This window comes from Echinops telfairi, unplaced genomic scaffold, assembly GCF_000313985.2.
Source record: "Echinops telfairi isolate 266 unplaced genomic scaffold, ASM31398v2 ScPeMD7_2291;HRSCAF=2852, whole genome shotgun sequence".
Taxonomy (NCBI): Eukaryota; Metazoa; Chordata; class Mammalia; order Afrosoricida; family Tenrecidae; genus Echinops; species Echinops telfairi.
Genome location: NW_022106189.1, coordinates 36,345,571 through 36,364,388, shown reverse-complemented (window position 1 = coordinate 36,364,388; position 18,818 = coordinate 36,345,571). Strand labels below are relative to the sequence as shown.

Genomic DNA, 18,818 nt, shown 5'->3' with positions numbered 1-18,818 from the left:
CTCCCCAGGCCAGGGCAAACCGAGGTGTGTTTTCCTTAATTTGTGAAGGCTTTAATTACTTTGTAGAGGCCAAGGCCTTTCTCTGGACCCTCTACTCGAGGCGTAGAAGGGATGGAATGAGCCCTCAGACCGCCCCGTGGTCTTTGCCCAGCACCTTTTCTGTTGGCTTCTCCCCCGCCTCGGCTGCTTCTCTTACTTTCCTCTGGCAGCAGGGGCCCCAGACCGGCCTTCCGTTAGAGGCCGAAGGTGGTCTCTGTATTTACCTCCCCTCACACCCAGCAGTCTTCACACGAGTGAAGTGGCCTCAGGTCCAGGCCAGGGTAACAGCCCCATTGCTGTTGAACAGCGGGACAGGGGTTATTCCTCTCATGCCCGCACCGGCCCCTACATACCTGGGCAGTCCAAACAAGGCCCAGGCTCATGACCCCAACCAGGTGGGCTTAATTCAGCCAATGGGGTCAGCCAATACCATCAACCATGCCTCCCCAGCCAGAGGCTTTAGATACTTTGGTGGCAGGAAGGCAGGCCCCTTCTCCCCTTGGACCCACTTGGCCTTACTGCAGCCTCTGGCCTCACGCCACCACGTGTGGGCACGCAGTCCCACGAGGTTGCCCGTGTTCAGTGGTGTGCCCAGGGTACTTACATGGTTTGGCACGCTTCCCTGAAATAGCGTGGACTCTTTTGAGACTGTAAAACCTTAAACTTCTGTGCTTTATAAAAACCCACTTAGATTACAAACCAGGCTTCGGTGTGAATTCTATCTTGTGAGAAGCCAAGAACTGATGCATTACCCACCCGAGAAACCTAACAGCTGGGTCTACAAGTTAAGGAGAGTGGGCAGCGGCCGGAAGGGAAGCTTTGGCTGCTTCTAATGCTTCCTATACTAGTCTATGGCTGTGAGCCCACCTCCCCACCCCACCCCCCGGCACTGCCTCTGTCCACCTTGGCCTCCTCAAGAGGCAATCTTTGAGTTCAGGGGGCCTGGCGAGGGCTGGACCCGGGAAAGAAGCCAGGTGCTGTGGATGGAGTCACCTGGGGCCGAGGAGGGTGGACCACAAGGCATCCATCATAGGGTATTGCACATGAACCTTTTATTCTCTGCAGCAAGAATGACTCCAACCTGCAAACCCCAAAGCCTTGGGTCTGTGGGATAGTACACCCAGGTCAGGACGATGACAAACAGACTTAGTGGTTCTGGACAGATAGCGTGGGCTACAGGGCTTGGGGTGGAAATGTAAAGTGGGCACCGAGTCACAAGGCAGGGTGGCCCTGGCTGTTCTGTTCCTGCTGGGCTAGGGCTGACGGCACTGTGCATAGGTCCAAGATGCCAATGTCCTGTGGTGGCTGGAGCGCCAGTCTGGATAGATGGGTCCCAGGAATGGGCAAGGGTAGATGCAGATGCTTCCCAGGGGAAGCACCCCTTTCCTCAGTTCTTCACATCTCCCAGGCGAAGCTGGGCAAAGGACGTGGCCAGCTGCAGTGCCTCCTGCAGGCAGCCCACGTTCTTGCCCGTGGCCTGGGCTGACACATCTTTGCCACCACCTTTGCCATCCATCAGGCCCGACACCTGCTGCACCCACTCGCTGGCCTTCAGGCCTCGGTTGGCAGCATTCTGGAAGACAGGAAGGAGCAGTGGGAGGGGGGACCCAGTTCTACCGCAGGGGAGGGCCTAGGCTGCTGCTGGGGTGGGCAATGATTCTAGAGTAGGTGCTGGGAAACAGCCAATGGCCCCCCACCATGACAAGGGCACCCCAAGTGTCAGCCAGTGTAAACATATTTATCAGTGAGACAGCCGGGAGATCAGGGGAACTAGCAGAGAGGAGGGCAGAGCAGCTGTTCTAGTCGGGGTGGTCTTGGCAGCTGACTCCCCACAAGAGGAACTGAGCGCTGGCAACCAGCGGCGGCTGCCGCTCTCCACGGTAGGGGTGGGTAGGGTCTGAGGCAGGAGGCAAGGGGCTCCTACCTGGGGGACCTGACACAGGCACGTGATCTTGCCTGCCTCGTTGTCCACTGTAAAGAGCATGGCGGCTGTCTGAGGGGAATGTGTCTTGAAAAGCTTCAAGGCTTCATTCAGGGCCTGTGGGGAGAGGCTGATGTCAGAGCCTAGCCCTGGGAGCAGGCCCGGCCCCTGGGACGCCCCACCCGTGGGCTCTCAGCCTCAGCCTCCCCACCCCCCACCCCAGGGCTGCCCTCGGGACAGCCCGGGTTGCCTTGGCCGAGGCGCCGCTCTCCATCTCCAGGATGACGAGGGGCTGGTTGGGGCGGCTGTCGATGAGCTGCTTGGTCTTCTCCAACACCTGCAGGAAGGATGTGCAGAAGGGACCCTCAGCCCGCAGGGCGCCTCCCCACCCAGAATGCCTCTTACTCCCGTCGGCCCCCTGCACTCACCCGCTTCTGGACGTCGGCCTTGCTGGCACGGTCCAGGTCGTCCATGACCTTCTTCAGGGACTTGAGCTCCTCTCGAAGTTCGTCCTTCTGCCACTGAGGGACAACGGCAGTGGCCAGGGCCTGGAAGCACAGCATGAGGGTGTGTGGGTTCCACAGCAGCGCCCAGCGAGGAGAGAGAAGGAAAAGCAAGAGGGGGTCTGCTTGCCCATGGGGGACCCATGGCCGGTGTGAGTTGCAGGGCTGGCAAGAAGGGGTAGTGTGGAGACCTCAGCAGGCAGGAGCCCCAGCCCCCCCCCAGGCCAGGGCCGTTGTGCTGTGAGCACAGCTGCCATCAGTGGGAGGAGCTGGTGGGGTCCCGGGCCAGCCCTGCAAGACGCCCCCAAGGCTTGTGTCTAAGCACCAGGGCTGGGCTGGCTCCAGCGAGTTCTTCCACTGACCAGCACAGGCCTGAGAGGGAGGTTGGCCCTACCTCGCCGAGGTCGGCTATCTCCCGCTGCACGTCCTTGTTGGGCGACGTCTGGGCCTTCACCTTGGCCTCCAAGACAGACAGAGATTTCTTCATGCTTTCTGCTTTCCTGAGGGCCTGGGAGGGAGCAAGCCGTGGTGAGATCAGGAGACACGTGGCAAGCCCCGCTGAGAGGGCAGGCTGGGAAGGAATCCCCCCAAAGCACCCAAGTGTTTCTTCTTTCAAGGAGCAAGTGTGTGCAGCCTGATGGCTCAGAAAGGCACACCTTCCCCAGGAGCAAGGCTGGGCCCAACTCGGGGGCCGGGGAGACCAGCTTTCGAAGCAGGAGCCCTTTCCACTCAGGAAACGACTACCTTCAGACTTGGGGACCAGTGAGGCCTGAGCTAGTTCCTACCCTGAGAACATAGCCTCCCTTTCCCCTCTAGCACATGACCCCGCCCCACAGGGCTGGGTACCCGGAGCCACAGCTAACTATGGCTCCTCCCCACCCCCCGCAGGCACAGGTGTCCAGGCAGTCCTGCCAATCGGTGAACTGGAGGATGTGTTTGGGGTATTGTGGGCTGTACCTTCCGTTCTGCCTGCAGCAGCCCTGTAACTGTTTGCACCAGTGGACTTGTGGGAAGGGCCCCTCTCCTTGGGAACTAGATGAGACGCCTGATCCACTCACCTTCTGGGCTTCTGCCCCCGTGACGGCAACAATCCTGCGGATGCCTTTGGCAATTGCTTCTTCACTCACAATGACAAATGCTCCCGCATGACTGGAGTTCTGCAGGTGCCTGCAGTGTGGACAGAAAGCCTGGGGTGAGGGGAGGCCGCCCGCACCTGGAGGCCCCATCAGCAGTCCCTTCCCAGGCCTGGCTCTCCAGGTGTAAGGAGGGTCAAAGTCCTTCACGTGGGAGGGGAGTCAGGGAGGTGCCTTGGTTTGGGAGTTGGTGTGACACTGAGCAAGAGACTATCTCCTCTGAGCTTCAGTTTCCTCCTGTCCAAAATGGGGACAATCCCCCTCACAGGGCTGATGGAAATCCAGACAAACATGAGTGCCTTATAATCCCTGAAGCCCAACACAAACGTTACTGCTGCGAGGCTGCTCGATTCACTCCATCTTTGGGGCTCCCTGGGGGGACAAGGAACATATACCCCTCACCCTAGAGCTAATGATGGCAGAGAGGTGCATGTAACATTTCATGGAACCCCTAAGCCAAGAGGTCTCGTTCCCAACTGCTCAGGGAACCGCAGACTCGCACTGGGCCACCCGGTCATTGGGAGGGAGGGAGGAAGCCTGCAGTCACCTTCTGTGTTCTAAGGCATGCCATGCCAACTGATGCCAGGCAGAAGGGAGGATCGCTTGGAGGTCCAGTGCAGCTAGAACTTGGCCCCTATGGATCCCCACTCCCCCAGCTTGAGACTTGGAAGAGGCCCCAGGTGGGCTCTACGTGACTTTGCAAATATCCTGTCAGGTTTCCTTTGGAAGCAGGACACTTCCCACGGCACCAATCCCTTTCCCGTAGCATTCTGGTGGCTGTGAAGGACTCCAAATTGGCAGAAATAGGTTGCTCTCCAATGATGGGCTGACGCAGGGACCTAGGAAAGGCCCCCGGGAAGCAGTGGCGTTCTGTGAGCCTGCCAGGGCCCTGCTGAGTGTAAACGCCTCCCCGCCCAAGGAGGAGAGCGATGGCATTTCGCCACACCAGCCATGGAAGGGCTGGCGCCAAGGGGTCTGACAGGAGTACAGGAGGCCGGGGTTCTTGGGAAGGGCTATTTGGCAACTTCACTTTTATCTCAGAAAAAAAAAACCCCCGGGGGCCCTGCCCCTCTTGTTCTTCCCAAGGTACTTACGTGCCCCCACAGAATTCCACAGAAGTGAGGGAGCCGGCCGGACTGGTGGGGTCTTCAAGCAGTTCGGACACTGGGACCCCAATGGAGACGACACGCACAGGGTCAGGGTAGGTTTCGTCAAACACGGCCCGCAGGCCCTGGATGGCTTTTGCGGCTGCCAAGGCACAGTCCTGGGTATAGACGGGCTGCCGGGGAGAGGAGAGAGTCAAACTCTGGGGCCTGGTGGGATGCTGCAGGGAGCGTGTGGCTCACACAGAACTCTGGGTTTCCAATCCTAGCTCTCTAGGTCATGTGCCCGGAGCCCCCTAAAATAATGAGCCGTGTACAAAGCCCAGGAGACCGAGATGGGGTGCTGTTTCGTGATGCTGTGACTAGAACTTATGTGGAAGAGCAGAGCTGCAGGTGAGGCAGACGGAACCAGGCGAGCCTGGGTCGTCCCGCCTCCAGCACAGCCGAGTCACTGCTTGAGGCAGCTCTCTGCGCACGGCCGGGTAAGGGACCAAGGGTACAGTGGCAGGAACTCTGAGGAGAGAAGGAGACGCCAGGGACCGAGAGCTTAGACCCGGCTCCACCCACCTTGGCTGCCTCAATTGTCTGATTGGCAATCTCCTCTGCCTCCTTGATCTGTTGAGTAGACATAGCGCCCTTGGCCGTGAAGTCAAACCGCAGGCGATCAGGCGCAACGAGGGAGCCTTTCTGGTCGGCCTCCCCAAGCACAGCGCGCAGGGCGAAGTTTAGGATGTGAGTAGCCGTGTGGTTGCTCATGACGGGCCTGCGTCGGGTCTGGAAAGGAGAGCGGCAGGTGTGGAGGGCTGCAGGAGACTGGGTCTTCCTTCTCTCCTGGCTGCTCTGGCAGCACAGCATGGCTGTTCTGGTCAGTGGGTAGTGAGCAGAGGGGCACAGCCCAGCACGGGTGCTGGCAAACGACAGAGGCCCGTCCTCCTTTATAAATGGTGTTTGATTCCATTCCAGCCCTGCCTCTCATGTATCGCCTCCGGCTGCTCTCTCACGACAGTGGCAGAGCTGAGTAGCCGTGATGCAGACTGCATGTTTGGCAAAGCTGCAGGTGTTATCTAGCCCTTTGCCAAGTTTGCTGGGAGCTGGCCTGGACCCTGAAGACCAGGGCACCGGGAAGCAACCAGGGAGAAGAGGCCAGGCCCTGCACTGTGGGACGAAGCTCCTTGTCAGCTTAGGGGAGAAACACTTCCGTATGACTGCAGTTTGGTTTCCGTCAAAACCAGTTTCGGCAGAACCAATTTCTGAACGAACAGAGGATCCTTAGCCTCCAAGTAACCCGGAGAGCGGAGAGCGGCAACCGCCAAAAGCCAGTCTGCGGTCTCACGCGTGGTCTGACTGGGGAATGTGGACGGATGGAACCTTCGCTCTCAGGTACATCGCCCACCACCCAGATGTCCCACTCAGGAGGGACAGCAGCGGGGAGCCAAGTTAGAGTCCAAGATCAAAGCAGTCACCAGCCAGATGCAGTGCCGGGCAGCAGGGTACCACTCACCTCATCAATAAACAGACGGACCTGGTCCCCCACTCTCAGGTTGCCATAGACAGTGCCTATGTGAAGCACGTACCCGCCTCGCACCTGCGCGTTCTTCACCGTGAACTCCGTCCTCTACATGGGGCCAAGGAAGACGGGAAGAATGTATGCCTGTAAACGTGCATACTCCCTAATTCTCCAAGACCCTCCACTGACGGTGCATACGGACACGTGTCATTATGTCCAAGGGAGTTTCCAGAAGTTTGTGGAATCATTCCATTTTCTCACGAACTTTTGGAAGAGCCCTCCACCCCATCTACACACACACACACACACACACACACACACACACACACAGTTAGGGAGTGTCATGGAGAATTCGTAAGTTATAAAAACACTTGAGGCCCAAGGAGACTGGCTCACTCGTCCCAGAGGACAGTGGAAGCCGAGCTCTCCCCAGCCCGGTGTCGTGGTGAGGAAAACACGAGGGAGTGAAGGTTAATCCAGGCACCGGGTTCCAAGCCGCTTCCTACCAGGATACTAAGAGCCATGAGAGCCCCACCATCTAAAGAGTGCCCTCACTTCAGGAAGGCTGGCAGTGAAGCCCCACCCACAGATGTGGCCTGCCTCCCCGTCTCCCCAACCCCAGCAGCCTGGGGAGCTGACACTTGGGGAGGGCCCTGCCATTGGCCCAGGCTAATGAGAAAGAGCAAGGATTGGCTCACGTCTTCGCTGTTGTCATCAAGCTTGACCAGGTAGCCTTCGTCATAGATCTGGCCCCCTTGCTCGGCATAGAAGCAGGTCTTGTCCAGCACGACGCCACATTCCTGGCCCGTGGCCACCTCGTCCACGAACATCTTGTCCCTGCGCAGAGCCATCACCGTGGCGACCGTGTTCTCAAACACTGCTCGATGCAAAAGGCAAAGAAGGGGGAGCGGCCTCAATGACGCTGTGTGCATTCCCTGCCGGTGTCTGCAGACAGACTTTGCCAACTCTCCCTCAAGCCAATCGGAAGCAAGCCCTTGTACACCATGAAAGAGCTCGGCACGATGGTTTGTCATCAGAAAATGCCACCCCCAGCAGTGACCCACTGGACAGCGTTTGGGGCAGGGTCGCTGTGAGGTGGGACTGAGTCAACAGCACCTAACAGCAATGCCGGGGGCTTCCCGGGACGAGGAATTTGGCAGAGCTGGTTGAATCTGATCAGACAGTGCTAACCGCAAGGGCAGCGCACAAGGGGCTGGCCCGCTTGGCAGGCGAGCGTGGATAGACTGAGGGTCTGGGATCACTCCTGGGACTGAGAACAGCAACAACCAAACTCGAAACAGGCTTCATGAGCTCCGTTGTAGCACTGCTACCATGTTGTTGTCGGAGTTAGGTTCGAACCGGTCACCTTATGCACAGCAGAACGTGCCCAAACTAAATTGATGAGCTGCCCCTTCTCTGAAAAATGAAACCAAACACAGGGCCCTGCCCCCCAAATGAAAAACCTGTGTACTCTAGCCCCGAATCCGGGGTCAAGTATAGGCTGCTGTGGCAGCCCCGAAGGATCCCGCTAGCACTGGCCCCTGGGCAAGTTTTGGGAAACTTGTGTAAAGGCACAGAGCATGCCACGGGCTCTAGGAGCGACTGTCACCGATCTGAAGGGCACCTAGTGTCTTGGAACGCCTGAAAACCAGGGTCAGAGAGAGCTCCCGGGCGGGGAAGCCCAGGACCTACCGTAGCTGCCGCCGGGCTCTGAGTGGTAGCTGTACTTCAGGGAGTCGTCAGTGGCCTCCAGGCCCCTGGAGCGTAGCTCTTCGATGGCATAGATGTCCAGCATGATGAGGTCTTCCCCGCCGGCCCCCTTACCCTGTGATTTCAGCTGCAGGAGAAACACGCACGTTGCTGTGTGATTGGTGGGTGCCCTGGAGTCTGTCCTGACGCCCAGTGACCTGGCACGAGCGTAGAACTGCCCCGTAAGCCTTCTAAGGCAGGTGGGTTCGAACTCCAGACCTTTGGGTTAGCAGCCCAACACTTCGCAGCTGTGCCACGAAGGCTCCCAGGGTAACGTGTAAGTGACCCTAACACAGGAGGGAGGGGCCGGAGCGCACCAGGGGTAAATCAACCCTGGCATTCCCGTCACTTGTGATTCTTCTTTGCGTGTGACCATCCCCGGTCTCCACACTAGCGGCAGGAGCACGCCTCTCCCTGCAGACAGATGCCCCGGGGGCAGAGCTTCGCCCGCCGAGCACCAGTGAACTCCAGAAGAATGAGGTTAAGCAAACAGCTGCCTTCACTGCGAGCCCTGCGTGGCTGTGACCCCGTTTCCTCCTCGCACCCTCCATCTCGTACCTGAGCCAGCTTCCTCTCCTCCTCGAAGCCCTCCATGTCCACTGCCAGGCCCTTCTCTTCCGCAATGAGCCCAGTCAGGTCCACTGGGAACCCGTAGGTGTCGTAGAGAAGCCATGCTGTGTCCCCTGCGGAAGAGCCATGTGAACACGAGTGAGTCCTCCCAGGCGACAGACAGGCCGTGACAGACGAGGCCACTCACTCCTGACCCGGCCCCTGTCAAACCCCACTGCCTTTAGGAATCCACCTGGAGGTAGCACTCAGGGCCACCTGGTGAAAGTCCTTGATCTGAACATGGGAGTGTTCCTCTTGTGCAAACTCATCAAGCTGCCCTTCGTATGTAATAAGGTCAACTTAAATAACTGTCCCTTCTGGTGGAAAAACCGCGCCTCCTATCGTTCTGGTTTTGCACAGCAAACACACATTCCACACCCAGCTGGTGCTGACACATCCCTGAATGACCGCACAGACGTTCCCCAGAGCTGGGAGTCTCTACAGGAGCTGACTGCCGCACCTTTCTCTTTCAGCGAGCAGCTCACTGCCCAGTCGCTGTGCCACCAGGCTCCTTAGGTAGACACCCGCCCTCGCCCTCACCCACACCCCGACCCAGCAAGTGGCTACAGGACCGAGCAGAGCCACCCACAGGGTTTCCATGGCTGTAACCCTTATGGAAGCCAGCCCCCACGTCTTTCTCTCGTGGATCTGGCTCATGGGTTCAAACTGCTGACCTTTCTGTTAACAGCCAAGCACTTCATTGCTGCCCATCAGGGTTCCTAGTACACGGAAAGGCCTGCACAGGAGGGAGCTCCAAACAGTTGGTGGAAACCCGATTGTCTTTTAGTTCTACTTCGCCACTAATTTGTGCAAGCCCTTTTGTCTATTTGTGGGAATAGAGAAAAGTCCTCAATTTAAGAGTTGTCCCTAGAAAGTGAGTTTGGGAAAGGGGCTTTTCATTTTACACTTCATGTATTTTGCTTTGTTTGAGTATTTTTACCACGATGACCTGGTTCCTCTGATAATTTTACCACAATCCCCGCTTTACAAAGAAACCCATTTTAATCAAGCCACAGCGAGCCACTCACAGTGAGACACTGGAGCCTACTCACCGGGGATGGTCTGGCTGTCTCCCAGACTCTGGATTTTCCTGTCCAGGATGCGTCGCCCTCTGCTGAGCGTCTTGAGGAACTGCACCTCCTCTTCATTAATGATGTCCTTGACCATGTCAGGGTCTTTCTTCAGCTCAGGAAAGGCATCTCCCTGGCAAGAGGGTAAGGAGCCCAGTGAGCGCCGCGTGCCCCCACCTGGTAATTCTCCCCAGTGTGCACTTCCCATGCTACCCATCCTGCAGAAGGGACCTACCAGGGACTGGACGACGACGTCTACCAATGTGGCGAAGAAACCCCTGCTGGCGTTGAGCTTCTCGTGGGAGTACCGGACAGCGCGACGGAGAATCCGCCTCAGCACATACCTGTGGAGACAGCGCCCGTCCCCGCTGAGTGCACACGGCCCTTTGGACGCACACCCACAGCCACGAGACGCCTGCGCCTCTCTCCTCTGGAGACTTTTCCCGCTTTGGTTCTGCATTCCCCAAGTCCAGCGACCGGGCCTCCAGGATGAACTCAGCAAACGCTCACCCAGGGCGGCTCGCCACGATCCTGGCTTGCTTTCCTCCTCTCTGCTAGTCCGGAAGGCCAGCCCAGCCAGAGTACTGGGCCCCTGAGCTCCCAGGCCCCCTGCTTGTGGGGGATTTTCCAAAGCTCAACCGTACCTGCTCACCCCTTCCCTCGCTAGCCTTAAATACAGTACTCACCACTCTGACCTTAGCAACAAAGACTTAACTAGGTGGAGACACATTGTCATTAAGGGAGTTAAAGCTCCCTCAATCCCTAAGAGGAAAGAGCCCTTCAATTCCCCAAAGAAGATGAGAACAGTGACAGCGTGTGGCTTTGAGGAGTCAGTCTGGGCAACGCACAGGGGCAATGTGACCCCCTCCTGAAGGGCGCTAGATGTCGGCATCAACTCCATAGCAGTGGCTGCATTTGTCGGCTTGACCCCCTTAAAGCCACCAACCGTCTGGTGCTTGTCTAAATGCTGCCCAGCGTGACACACTCACCCCCGTCCTGTGTTGTCAGGTCTGCCGCCATCAGCCAGCGCCACGGTGATGGTCCGAGCATGGTCGGCCAGCACCCGGTAGGCCATGTCAATCCCATCGGCGTCGTCAGCACCAACTTTCCCAGTGTACGGCCGGGCACCTGTGCCCTACAGAGAAAACCAGGAGGCAGCCGTCAGTTTGCTGCAGGAGGGCCTGCGGGAGCAATAGCAGAAAGGACAGCCACGTGGCCCAGTCCTCCAGCCTCCAGGAGGGGACAGTCGAAGCCCTCCAGGCCTGCAGCCAGCCTTTCTGCACTCCCACCCAGACCATGCCTGGTACAAGCCCTCAGGTGAGAAAGTGGGTGGCAAGTGGGCCCAGGTGCCCTTGGTTGGCAGAGCCCGATTCTTTGATCTATGATGGCACTGCCGAGAGCACGGCTGGGGACAGTTCACGAGGACCAGTACCTTCTGAATGGCCTCGAAGTAAGGGACGAAAAGGTCCGTGTCATAGTTGGACATCTTATTCTGCAGCACCGACACCAGGCGCTCCAGGCCCATCCCAGTGTCAATGCTTTTCTTGGGGAGAGGTCTCAGAATGCCATCGGCCTCCCTGCCGGAGCCAGAGAAAGGAAGAAGCTGAAACAGGGACTCAGACTGCCACCGCCGAGTCCCCAGGGACGGGAAGTCAGCCGGTGCAGTGGGGATGGGAGCAGTGGGAGAAAGGGAAGGAGATGCCTTTGGGTGCAGTGAGGCTCAGCTGGGACAGCACAGGGCCGCTGAGGTCCAGACCCCGGCAATACAGTGAACATCACAAAGCGAGTCACACAAATGGTTGTGATTTCCCAGTGCACAGAGTGTGATGGTCCCCCTACCCCCTGGCCGAGGAAACACGCAGTCCCAGGATGAAATAGTCTGGAGACACGAAGTGAGCACCTGTGGGGGGACGAAGCGGTGGCGACGGACTTGCTTGCGGCAGGGTGGCCACAAACCTTCCATGTCTACAACCTCTGAATTGCAAAGTGCAGTAAAACAAGGGGTGTGTGCCCGTTCTGATGGAAGAAAGGACATTACAGTGCCTTCCAGCAGACTAGTTTACCAAAGAATGGGCTCAGCCCAGTCCCAGAGAGCAGAGGTCAAACAGAAGTAACGTCTCAAGAAATGGGCCAGTGGGTCCCTGAAGCTGTCACGGCCTTGCTTTGGTGCTGCCCCGCTGTCCCCAGAGATGAGGGCAAAAGGGACATGTTACAGAGAAGATGGCCAGGCAGCTCTGGCTGCTCTTCCCTGACTTGGTCACAGGAAGGGGCAGGACCCCAAGGCCACCTGTTGTACTGGATGAAGACGAGGTTCCAGATCTCCAACACGTTGGGGTCGTCCTGGTTGACGAGGTGGGCGGCATCTCGGCCACCAATCCGGTCATAGTGGATCTCACTGCAGGGGCCACACGGGCCCGTGTCACCCATCTCCCAGAAGTTGTCTTTCATGTTGCCAGGGAGGATCTTGGCATCGTCGAGTCTGTACAGAGCACGGAAGGCAAGCTGAGTTACAGTTACTGATGAGGGTCATCCCGGGTGCCCTCCCCCACAGCAAGGCACCTCTGCGGGGTTCAAGTGCACAAAGACGCCAGCTCCGCGGCAAACAGCCTGCAGACAGCTGGCTAGTGGGGCACCACACGATCCTTCTCAAAGAATCGCACAGAGAAGGGAACAAGTAAAAGTGAAACATGTTAGGATGTCCAGTGCGATTTAAAATTGAACTAGGACCAGAATTTGAGCAAAAAAAAATTTGGTGTGTGTGTGTGTGCTGCAAATTTCTTTCATTAAAAAAAAATTTGTATCACATGAAAATATGTCATAACAGGGCTGTTTATTTCCAGATACTTCTCTACGCCCCAATGGAGTCATCAGTCCTTTACTTCCAATTACACCACAGAGCATTTCAGGTGATGAAAACATAGACAACATCTGACCTTGCTGAAAGAAATGGGCAGCAGAGCTCAGAAGAGGGTTCCGAGAGAGCAAATGCAGACCGTCAGGAAGCCAGGTGACCCAGGCTTTCCAAAGGCGGGGCTAAGATGAGCTTTTTAGGGCAGCCGATATCAGGAGCTCATGTGGGAAGAGAATGCTTTGAAAATGATGATAGCGCAAATGTGCTTGACACACTGGATGAATGTACGGATTGTGATAGGAGATTTAAGAGTCCCCAGTAAAAGTATTTAATTAAAAAAATGATTACATGATCTCAGGGAAAAAAAGATTAGCTCTTGAAGTTCCGCATTTGTTAGTACCCAAAACGTGCAATTATACTAGAGTCTGACCAAGCAGGGTTTCCGAGCAAGTGAAGGAGAAGGCTGAACTGGAGCAAAATGCCTAGTCAAAACTGAAAAACTGAGAAAAACAATTATCTTCCTTTTTTTCCCCCCCTGAACCACAACGTTCATATGTACTAAAAAGCCAGCCACTAATGGATGAAAGGGTTTTCTAGAAACGAGAAAGTGAGACAAAGGCATCAAAGCGCCCGCCTGCCTGTGTGCAGTGCTTCATGAACTAAACGCACAGGGCACACATTAGTTATCATCTTGGCTTTTAGGCTACATGAATGATTTTAAAACGAAGTACAATAATTTAAAAACGAATAAAAAAAAAAAGCGACTTTCCTCCCCTAGCCCCATTTGTTTGGCACTTCTACATTCCCATCGAAGATAAACTTTTACATGAAGACCCTGTTAAAAAGACATACCCAGAGGACTACAGAAATGTGAAAAAGGGCTAGAACACTATGTAATTAGAAAACATTTTCTACATTTCTATAGTTTAAATTTTAAAAATTTTGGTGGTTATCAGGATTTAAAAACAAGAAAAATGTGATTAGTTTACTAGGTTTGAAGGCCATAGTCTCACGAAACAACTTGGTCAATGGGCCTAATAAGAGTTTGCAAAGGTAACATTCTCCATCCTGGTTGGCTGAGGAGGACCTGGGGTCTGAAAAGCGGGTGAGCAGCCCTCCACAATAGAACTATCGGTGTCTTCTTGCCTGGACCAAAACAGAACGAAGGAAGCCAAAGACTCGGGGAAGACACTAGTTCCCGGGAATACAAGCTCATCAGGCCTGAGACGGGCACTCGATGGGGCTTGGCTAGCACTACAGCGGTTCTGACCAGGGACACAAGAGTGTCCTGCCTATGGGGAGAAAAATGTAGAACAAAACTCAAATTCCTTAAAAAGGCGAGAATTACTGGGCTGATAAGAGTCTAGGTTAACCCTCAGGATTATCCCAATATTCCCTTTGAGCGTGGAACTGAACCATGGAGTAATAGGCTTCCAAAACCACCATCACTGTAAAGACTGGGAACCGCAAATGCTCAGCTCTGTGAGACCAAATGCCAACATTTACCCTCAGACAACGGTGAGGAGCCAAGGGGAGCGGGGAAGCCGGACAAATGGAAGCAGAAGCGAGAGAATGGAAATGAGACCGACACATTTCAGAAGATATAGCCAATGTCACAGAACAAATTGTTAAAAAACAAAAAAACTGTGAAATGGGAACCCAAGCTGCTATGTAGACGTTCACCCAAAACACAATATACTATTTTAAATAAGTAAAGCTTGACTGTTTAAATCAGAGCCCCGGTAATGCCAGTTACCCAATGGGTTGCCAACCACAAGGCCAGTGACCACCAGCCTTTCCTCGGGAGAAAGGCTTTCGACTCCTGTCAGAAGTCACCACCTCCGAAACCCACAGGGGCAGTTAAACTCTTAGGGTCGCAATGAGTTGGCACCGACTGGACGGCAGTAGTTTGGTTTCGGATCCCCCACCTCCATCTCAAAATGCACGCTCCAAACCGGGAAAGGCCCCTGCAGCCCAAATCTTAAGGCCCCATTTAGGCACCAAGTTGACTCATTTTCTTCCTCCATTCACTCCCCAGTCTTACCCCAAATTTTGCCAGATCTGTTTGCACTCCAGATCTGGTTCTAAGCCAGCGGCTTCGTCCCCACCAAAGTAAGTCACGTAAAGTCTTTCGACTGGAATGCCAAACTCTTGGGTCAGAAGTTCCAGGGCCATCTTACATGCCAATTCCTAAAAGAAGGACAAAAGGAAAGAGGTGGAACACGGTCCAACCAGAAATCTACCTGGTTTCCTCAAAAAAGGCTCAGATCCTGGGAACACAGGTATGGAACTAACTGTACTCTATATAAATGCAAGCAAATTCAGGACCACATGAGACTCATACAAGAAATGCAACTATAAAGGAAAACTATAGACACAGCTCCCAGGAAGTCTCAGATTTGATAATTCCCAAACCTGCTGAAAGGATGACATGCAGAATTAGAACCCATCGCTCACCGTAAAAACCACCTTTTTGCTGAGAGCCCCGACAGCTTTGTTTCATGTTTACCTTGAAGTAATCGCCAAACGACCAGGAGCCCAGCATCTCGAAGAAGGTGTGATGGTAGACATCCTTGCCGACGTCATCCAGGTCGTTGTGCTTGCCCCCCGCCCGGATGCACTTCTGGGTATTGGCAGCTCGAGTCAGCTTTGCCATGGGGTGGGACGGGTCAATGGTGTTCAGGAAGATGGGTTTGAACTACGGAGAGGAGGGGCACGTGTCAGCTTCCACAGTCACAGGGATGTCCCGCTGTCACAGACTTTTGTCAGGAAGCCCTCCAGGCAAGTACTATGCTCATCCCTCATTTCAGACAGAGGAACAGAAGTTCAATGGCAGAAACGTCCCCAAGGTCACACAGCAAGTGACAGAACAGGGATTCTGTCTGACTCCAGGACCTGGGCCTTTATCAGCTCTGCTGCCTCCTCCAACTGAACCAACAGGCAGGCTGAAAGGGAAAAACCCTTACCTGGTTCATGCCTGCATTGGCGAAGAGCAGAGTGGGGTCATCCAAGGGGATGGTGGCAGAGGAGTGGACATAGGTGTGCTTGTTCCTCTTGAAGAAAGCGATGAATCGCTGCCGGATTTCACTCGCTGTTAGGGTCGAGTCCATCATGAAAGTCACTTACGGAGCTAACAGAGAAATGAAGGAAAATTAGAGAATTGGACCTCAGAGAGAAAGAGGCATTGCATCAGACTGAGCTTCTCAAGCCAAGTAAAGCAGGGCACGGGCAGCTGTTTGATCCCAAACCTCTAGGTTGTAAAGTTCAAGGCTAAAGTTGTTATCAAAGCAAAACCAGCAGGCAGCAGCTTGAGTCCTTCCTCCGAGTGCTGGCCATGAGTTATGGGCAGTTCAGTACACCAACACACCAATGGGTGCTGGAGGCCATCTGCTTACGCGTGCATGCGCTCAACAAACATGCACTGAGCACCCACTCTGGGCGAGGCCCTGGGCTGGGAATGAAGACACTGAGGTAACGACATTCATAAACCCTCCAATACAGCAAACAGCTCGCAGGGGAGGCGCACGGACCTGTGCTGCAGTCCTAGCTCCAAGTCGTATCACTTCATGTCACCAGCCAGGCTACATGACCTAAGGTTTCTCCCAGCTCTGTGCTAACCTAGGAGCCTAGAAATGGGCTCAGGCCCACTCTCTCCAGAGCCCAGGGCTCGAGGTTTGGACTGACACCTCTGTGAGGCTCTTGTCAGCAGCAGCAATCCTATCAGCTTCTACCCACTGAAACGCCTAGAAATACAACTGGTTAATCCTTCGCAGTAGATTGCCAGGGAGTGAGCCTGCTGCAGAGCCACTGAGGAGGCAGGAGGGAGGGAGTGTGTGAGTAAAAAGAGCGAATGGGAGTAAAAAGGGACACTGGAAATACGACAGAGTTTACAGTCTCAACACTCTTTCACATCGATCACTATTTCTCTTAGGGGGAGGGCCAGGCCTTGGTGCTGAGTCCCTGTCACTGGCTTGGGGGTACAGTGATAGCGGGTACAATGCCAACCACCTCATTCTTAACATGATCTTCAGTCTCTCAAGTTCTAGACCCAACTTTAACCTTGAGCCACTTTGCCCTGAATTTGTTTCCTTTTCAGGGATGCGGGTGGGTACACGGTGTATCTCTATCTAGAAATATGCACCCTGCCCACTCCACCACGGAGTTTCAGGGATGAAAGTCTTCTTATCACTGGATAAAAAGCGAGAGGAACAGAATGGATAAAGAGGATGAACAAGAGCCCCCGGTTCTCATTCAATTTTCACCACACAATGTCAATCAATCTATTCACAATTCCGTTAATTCTCTAGGCAAACAAAAACCTGCTGGGCACAAAGATGGCGAAACACTGGTTGTAAGTGCCAAAGGGCGGACTAAATTCTCAGATGGGCACTTGATAGTTCACGTTCAGAAGTCAAGGCCCGGGTTCTGAGGAGGTTCTTCATACCACACTCTTCCTGGTCACCATAGCTCTCGATGAAACGTACTAATGGGGGCAAACATGAATTTACAGCAGTGGAAACGAGGGCAACATATGTCTAAAGAAGTTCATTGCTTCTTTACTAGGGTAAACCAAAACCGACCTCCTCCTAAGGTTTCCAAGGCTGCCCATCTTTACAGAAGCAGACAGCTGCATCTTTCTGTGGAGCGGGTGGTGGGTTTGCTAACGGTTTAGGTGCAGCCAAGTGCTTTAGCCACTGTGGCACTAAGACTGCTCTAAATTTGAGGTTAATATATTAAATTCCAAAAGAAACACCCCACTCTCAATTTTAGCTTATTCATTCGCTATACTGAGTGCCTACATATGTGATAGGAGTAAGATGAATTAAGAGAGTCTGTCCTTAAAGGGAAAGACATATCGACAAATCATCGGAGTATTATATAAAAGTCAGTACATGTACCGACTGACTACCAGCCCCAAGGAGGCCACAGTGTTAAAAGTCGTGTCCCCATTCCCGCCGTTCATTTACTCAGTAGTCACAGTGAAGGAAGGCTGTGTGGGAGGCAGAGGTCTGACAAAGGGTCCCCTCTGATTCCACCTCTGGGCAGCATCTGGAAGGATCCTGTGTACCTGCCATCAAAGAAAGCCTTTGGGTTTCTGAAGGTTCCTTTGCCTGGTGCCTGTCCGCCTCACCCCTGGAGTTTTCCCTTGTGCCAGTTAACTTCTCATTTGTCATACCTCAGTTCCAAAAAAGCATTTGCATCTTCAGCATCTATCACAGTGGTTTGTTAAATATCGGTTGATTAGGTAAGGTATAACCGTGTTTCCGCAGTAAGCTCTGAATGAACTCCTTTCAACCCATAACGTCAACCCAGATCGTGTGAAGAGAGTAATGGCTGAGCACACGACGGCGCAGCTCAGGTTCTCCTGGGTAGACCCGCACCGGTGACGGTCATTTCGTCATTTTTAGGAATTTGGGAAAGCCTCCCAGCGGGACCCCACCCATCTGGACCACCCTGTCCCCTCCCGGCGCGCCCCTAAGGGATGAGAAGCAGCGCCCATAAAGCCCGTTTGGGGCGGGCAGTCCATGGCAACCGTGGCCCTCCCAAGGTCTCCCTTCTCGGCAAGGCCACCCCAAGCTACGCCGCGATCAGCGCTTCAGGGGGCCGAGGAGAGGCCACTGAGGCCGTCTCGGCGCAACCCGGACTCCCGCCCAGGCCTGGTTCCCAGGGTGTCGCGGGGCTGCCCCGGGGCCCGACGGGCGGCGCGCTTTACCCGCAGGCTCGCACGGCGCCGCCGAGCCCTCCGCGCGACCCTCCTCCGCGCGATCGCCGGCCCAATCCCTCCCGCGGCGCCCACCGCGACGGCGCGCGGCTACCTGCTCCGGCGACCACGCAGCGGTACCGGCGCCGGGCCACCCCCAGCCGCAACCCGCACTACGCTTTCCAATCGGGACGCGCCGTTGCGTGGAGCCCCGCCGCGCCTCCCCGTCGGGAAACGTCATTGGTCAGCCGACCTGCCAGTCAACTCGAGGACGAATCAGCTTGTCCGTCGGCTTCTGGGGCGGCTGCGCTGACTCGGCTGATGCAACGGCGGGGAAAGCAGGGACCTAGGGCGCGTCACGCGGTAGCGCTGCCTGCGGACTCCTGGAGCCTGCCATTTTGGTGCCTGTTGGGGAGCTGGATTTAGGCACCAGCGGGGTTGCCCCTCCCATGCGTGCAGAGGCCCACAGGGCTCTTAGGCTCTTGCTCACTTGCTCTCTTGCCCTCTTGGTCCCCGCGATCCCCCAGTTCCACACGCGTGGTGTTCTTTTCCACGTGGGTTTTTCGTAGGCACACTTTCCTGAAATAGCGCCTACCCTTTGGAGACTAACACCTGAAACGTTTCCGTTCCTT

General features: G+C 55.1%; 1 protein-coding gene across 2 annotated transcripts; it reads right to left on the bottom strand.

The window, feature by feature from the left end:
• Nucleotides 1–1,069: 1,069 nt before the first annotated feature.
• AARS1 (alanyl-tRNA synthetase 1) lies at nt 1,070–18,371 on the bottom strand. Of its 2 annotated transcripts, none has more exons than XM_004704547.2 (21): nt 18,302–18,371; nt 15,452–15,615; nt 14,995–15,183; nt 14,530–14,675; nt 11,922–12,113; nt 11,067–11,211; nt 10,624–10,769; nt 9,870–9,978; nt 9,617–9,767; nt 8,514–8,638; nt 7,899–8,043; nt 6,905–7,083; nt 6,201–6,314; nt 5,267–5,473; nt 4,691–4,875; nt 3,522–3,630; nt 2,858–2,971; nt 2,389–2,508; nt 2,211–2,297; nt 1,964–2,077; nt 1,070–1,612 (listed from the first exon to the last, which is right to left on the bottom strand). In XM_004704547.2, exons 2-21 carry the CDS (start codon nt 15,596–15,598, stop codon nt 1,427–1,429), a joined length of 2,910 nt encoding a protein of 969 aa, XP_004704604.1. In that variant the 5' UTR covers nt 15,599–15,615; nt 18,302–18,371; the 3' UTR covers nt 1,070–1,426. The 2 variants fall into 2 exon arrangements, with proteins under 2 accessions (XP_004704604.1, XP_045149604.1); XM_045293669.1 differs by lacking the exon at nt 18,302–18,371 and adding an exon at nt 18,199–18,219.
• Between the last annotated feature and the right edge of the window lie 447 nt (nt 18,372–18,818).

What these genes read in the sequence shown, in the direction of transcription:
- AARS1 (XM_004704547.2), bottom strand. Translation starts at nt 15,598, where the DNA reads ATGATGGACTCGACCCTAACAGCGAGTGAAATCCGGCAGCGATTCATC. An exon ending in ACGTCGTCGTCCAGTCCCTG is followed by an intron (nt 9,768 to 9,869) that starts GTAGGTCCCTTC and finishes CCCTCTTGCCAG; the next exon opens with GGAGATGCCTTTCCTGAGCT. An exon ending in AGACAATTGAGGCAGCCAAG is followed by an intron (nt 4,876 to 5,266) that starts GTGGGTGGAGCC and finishes TCTCCCCGGCAG; the next exon opens with CCCGTCTATACCCAGGACTG.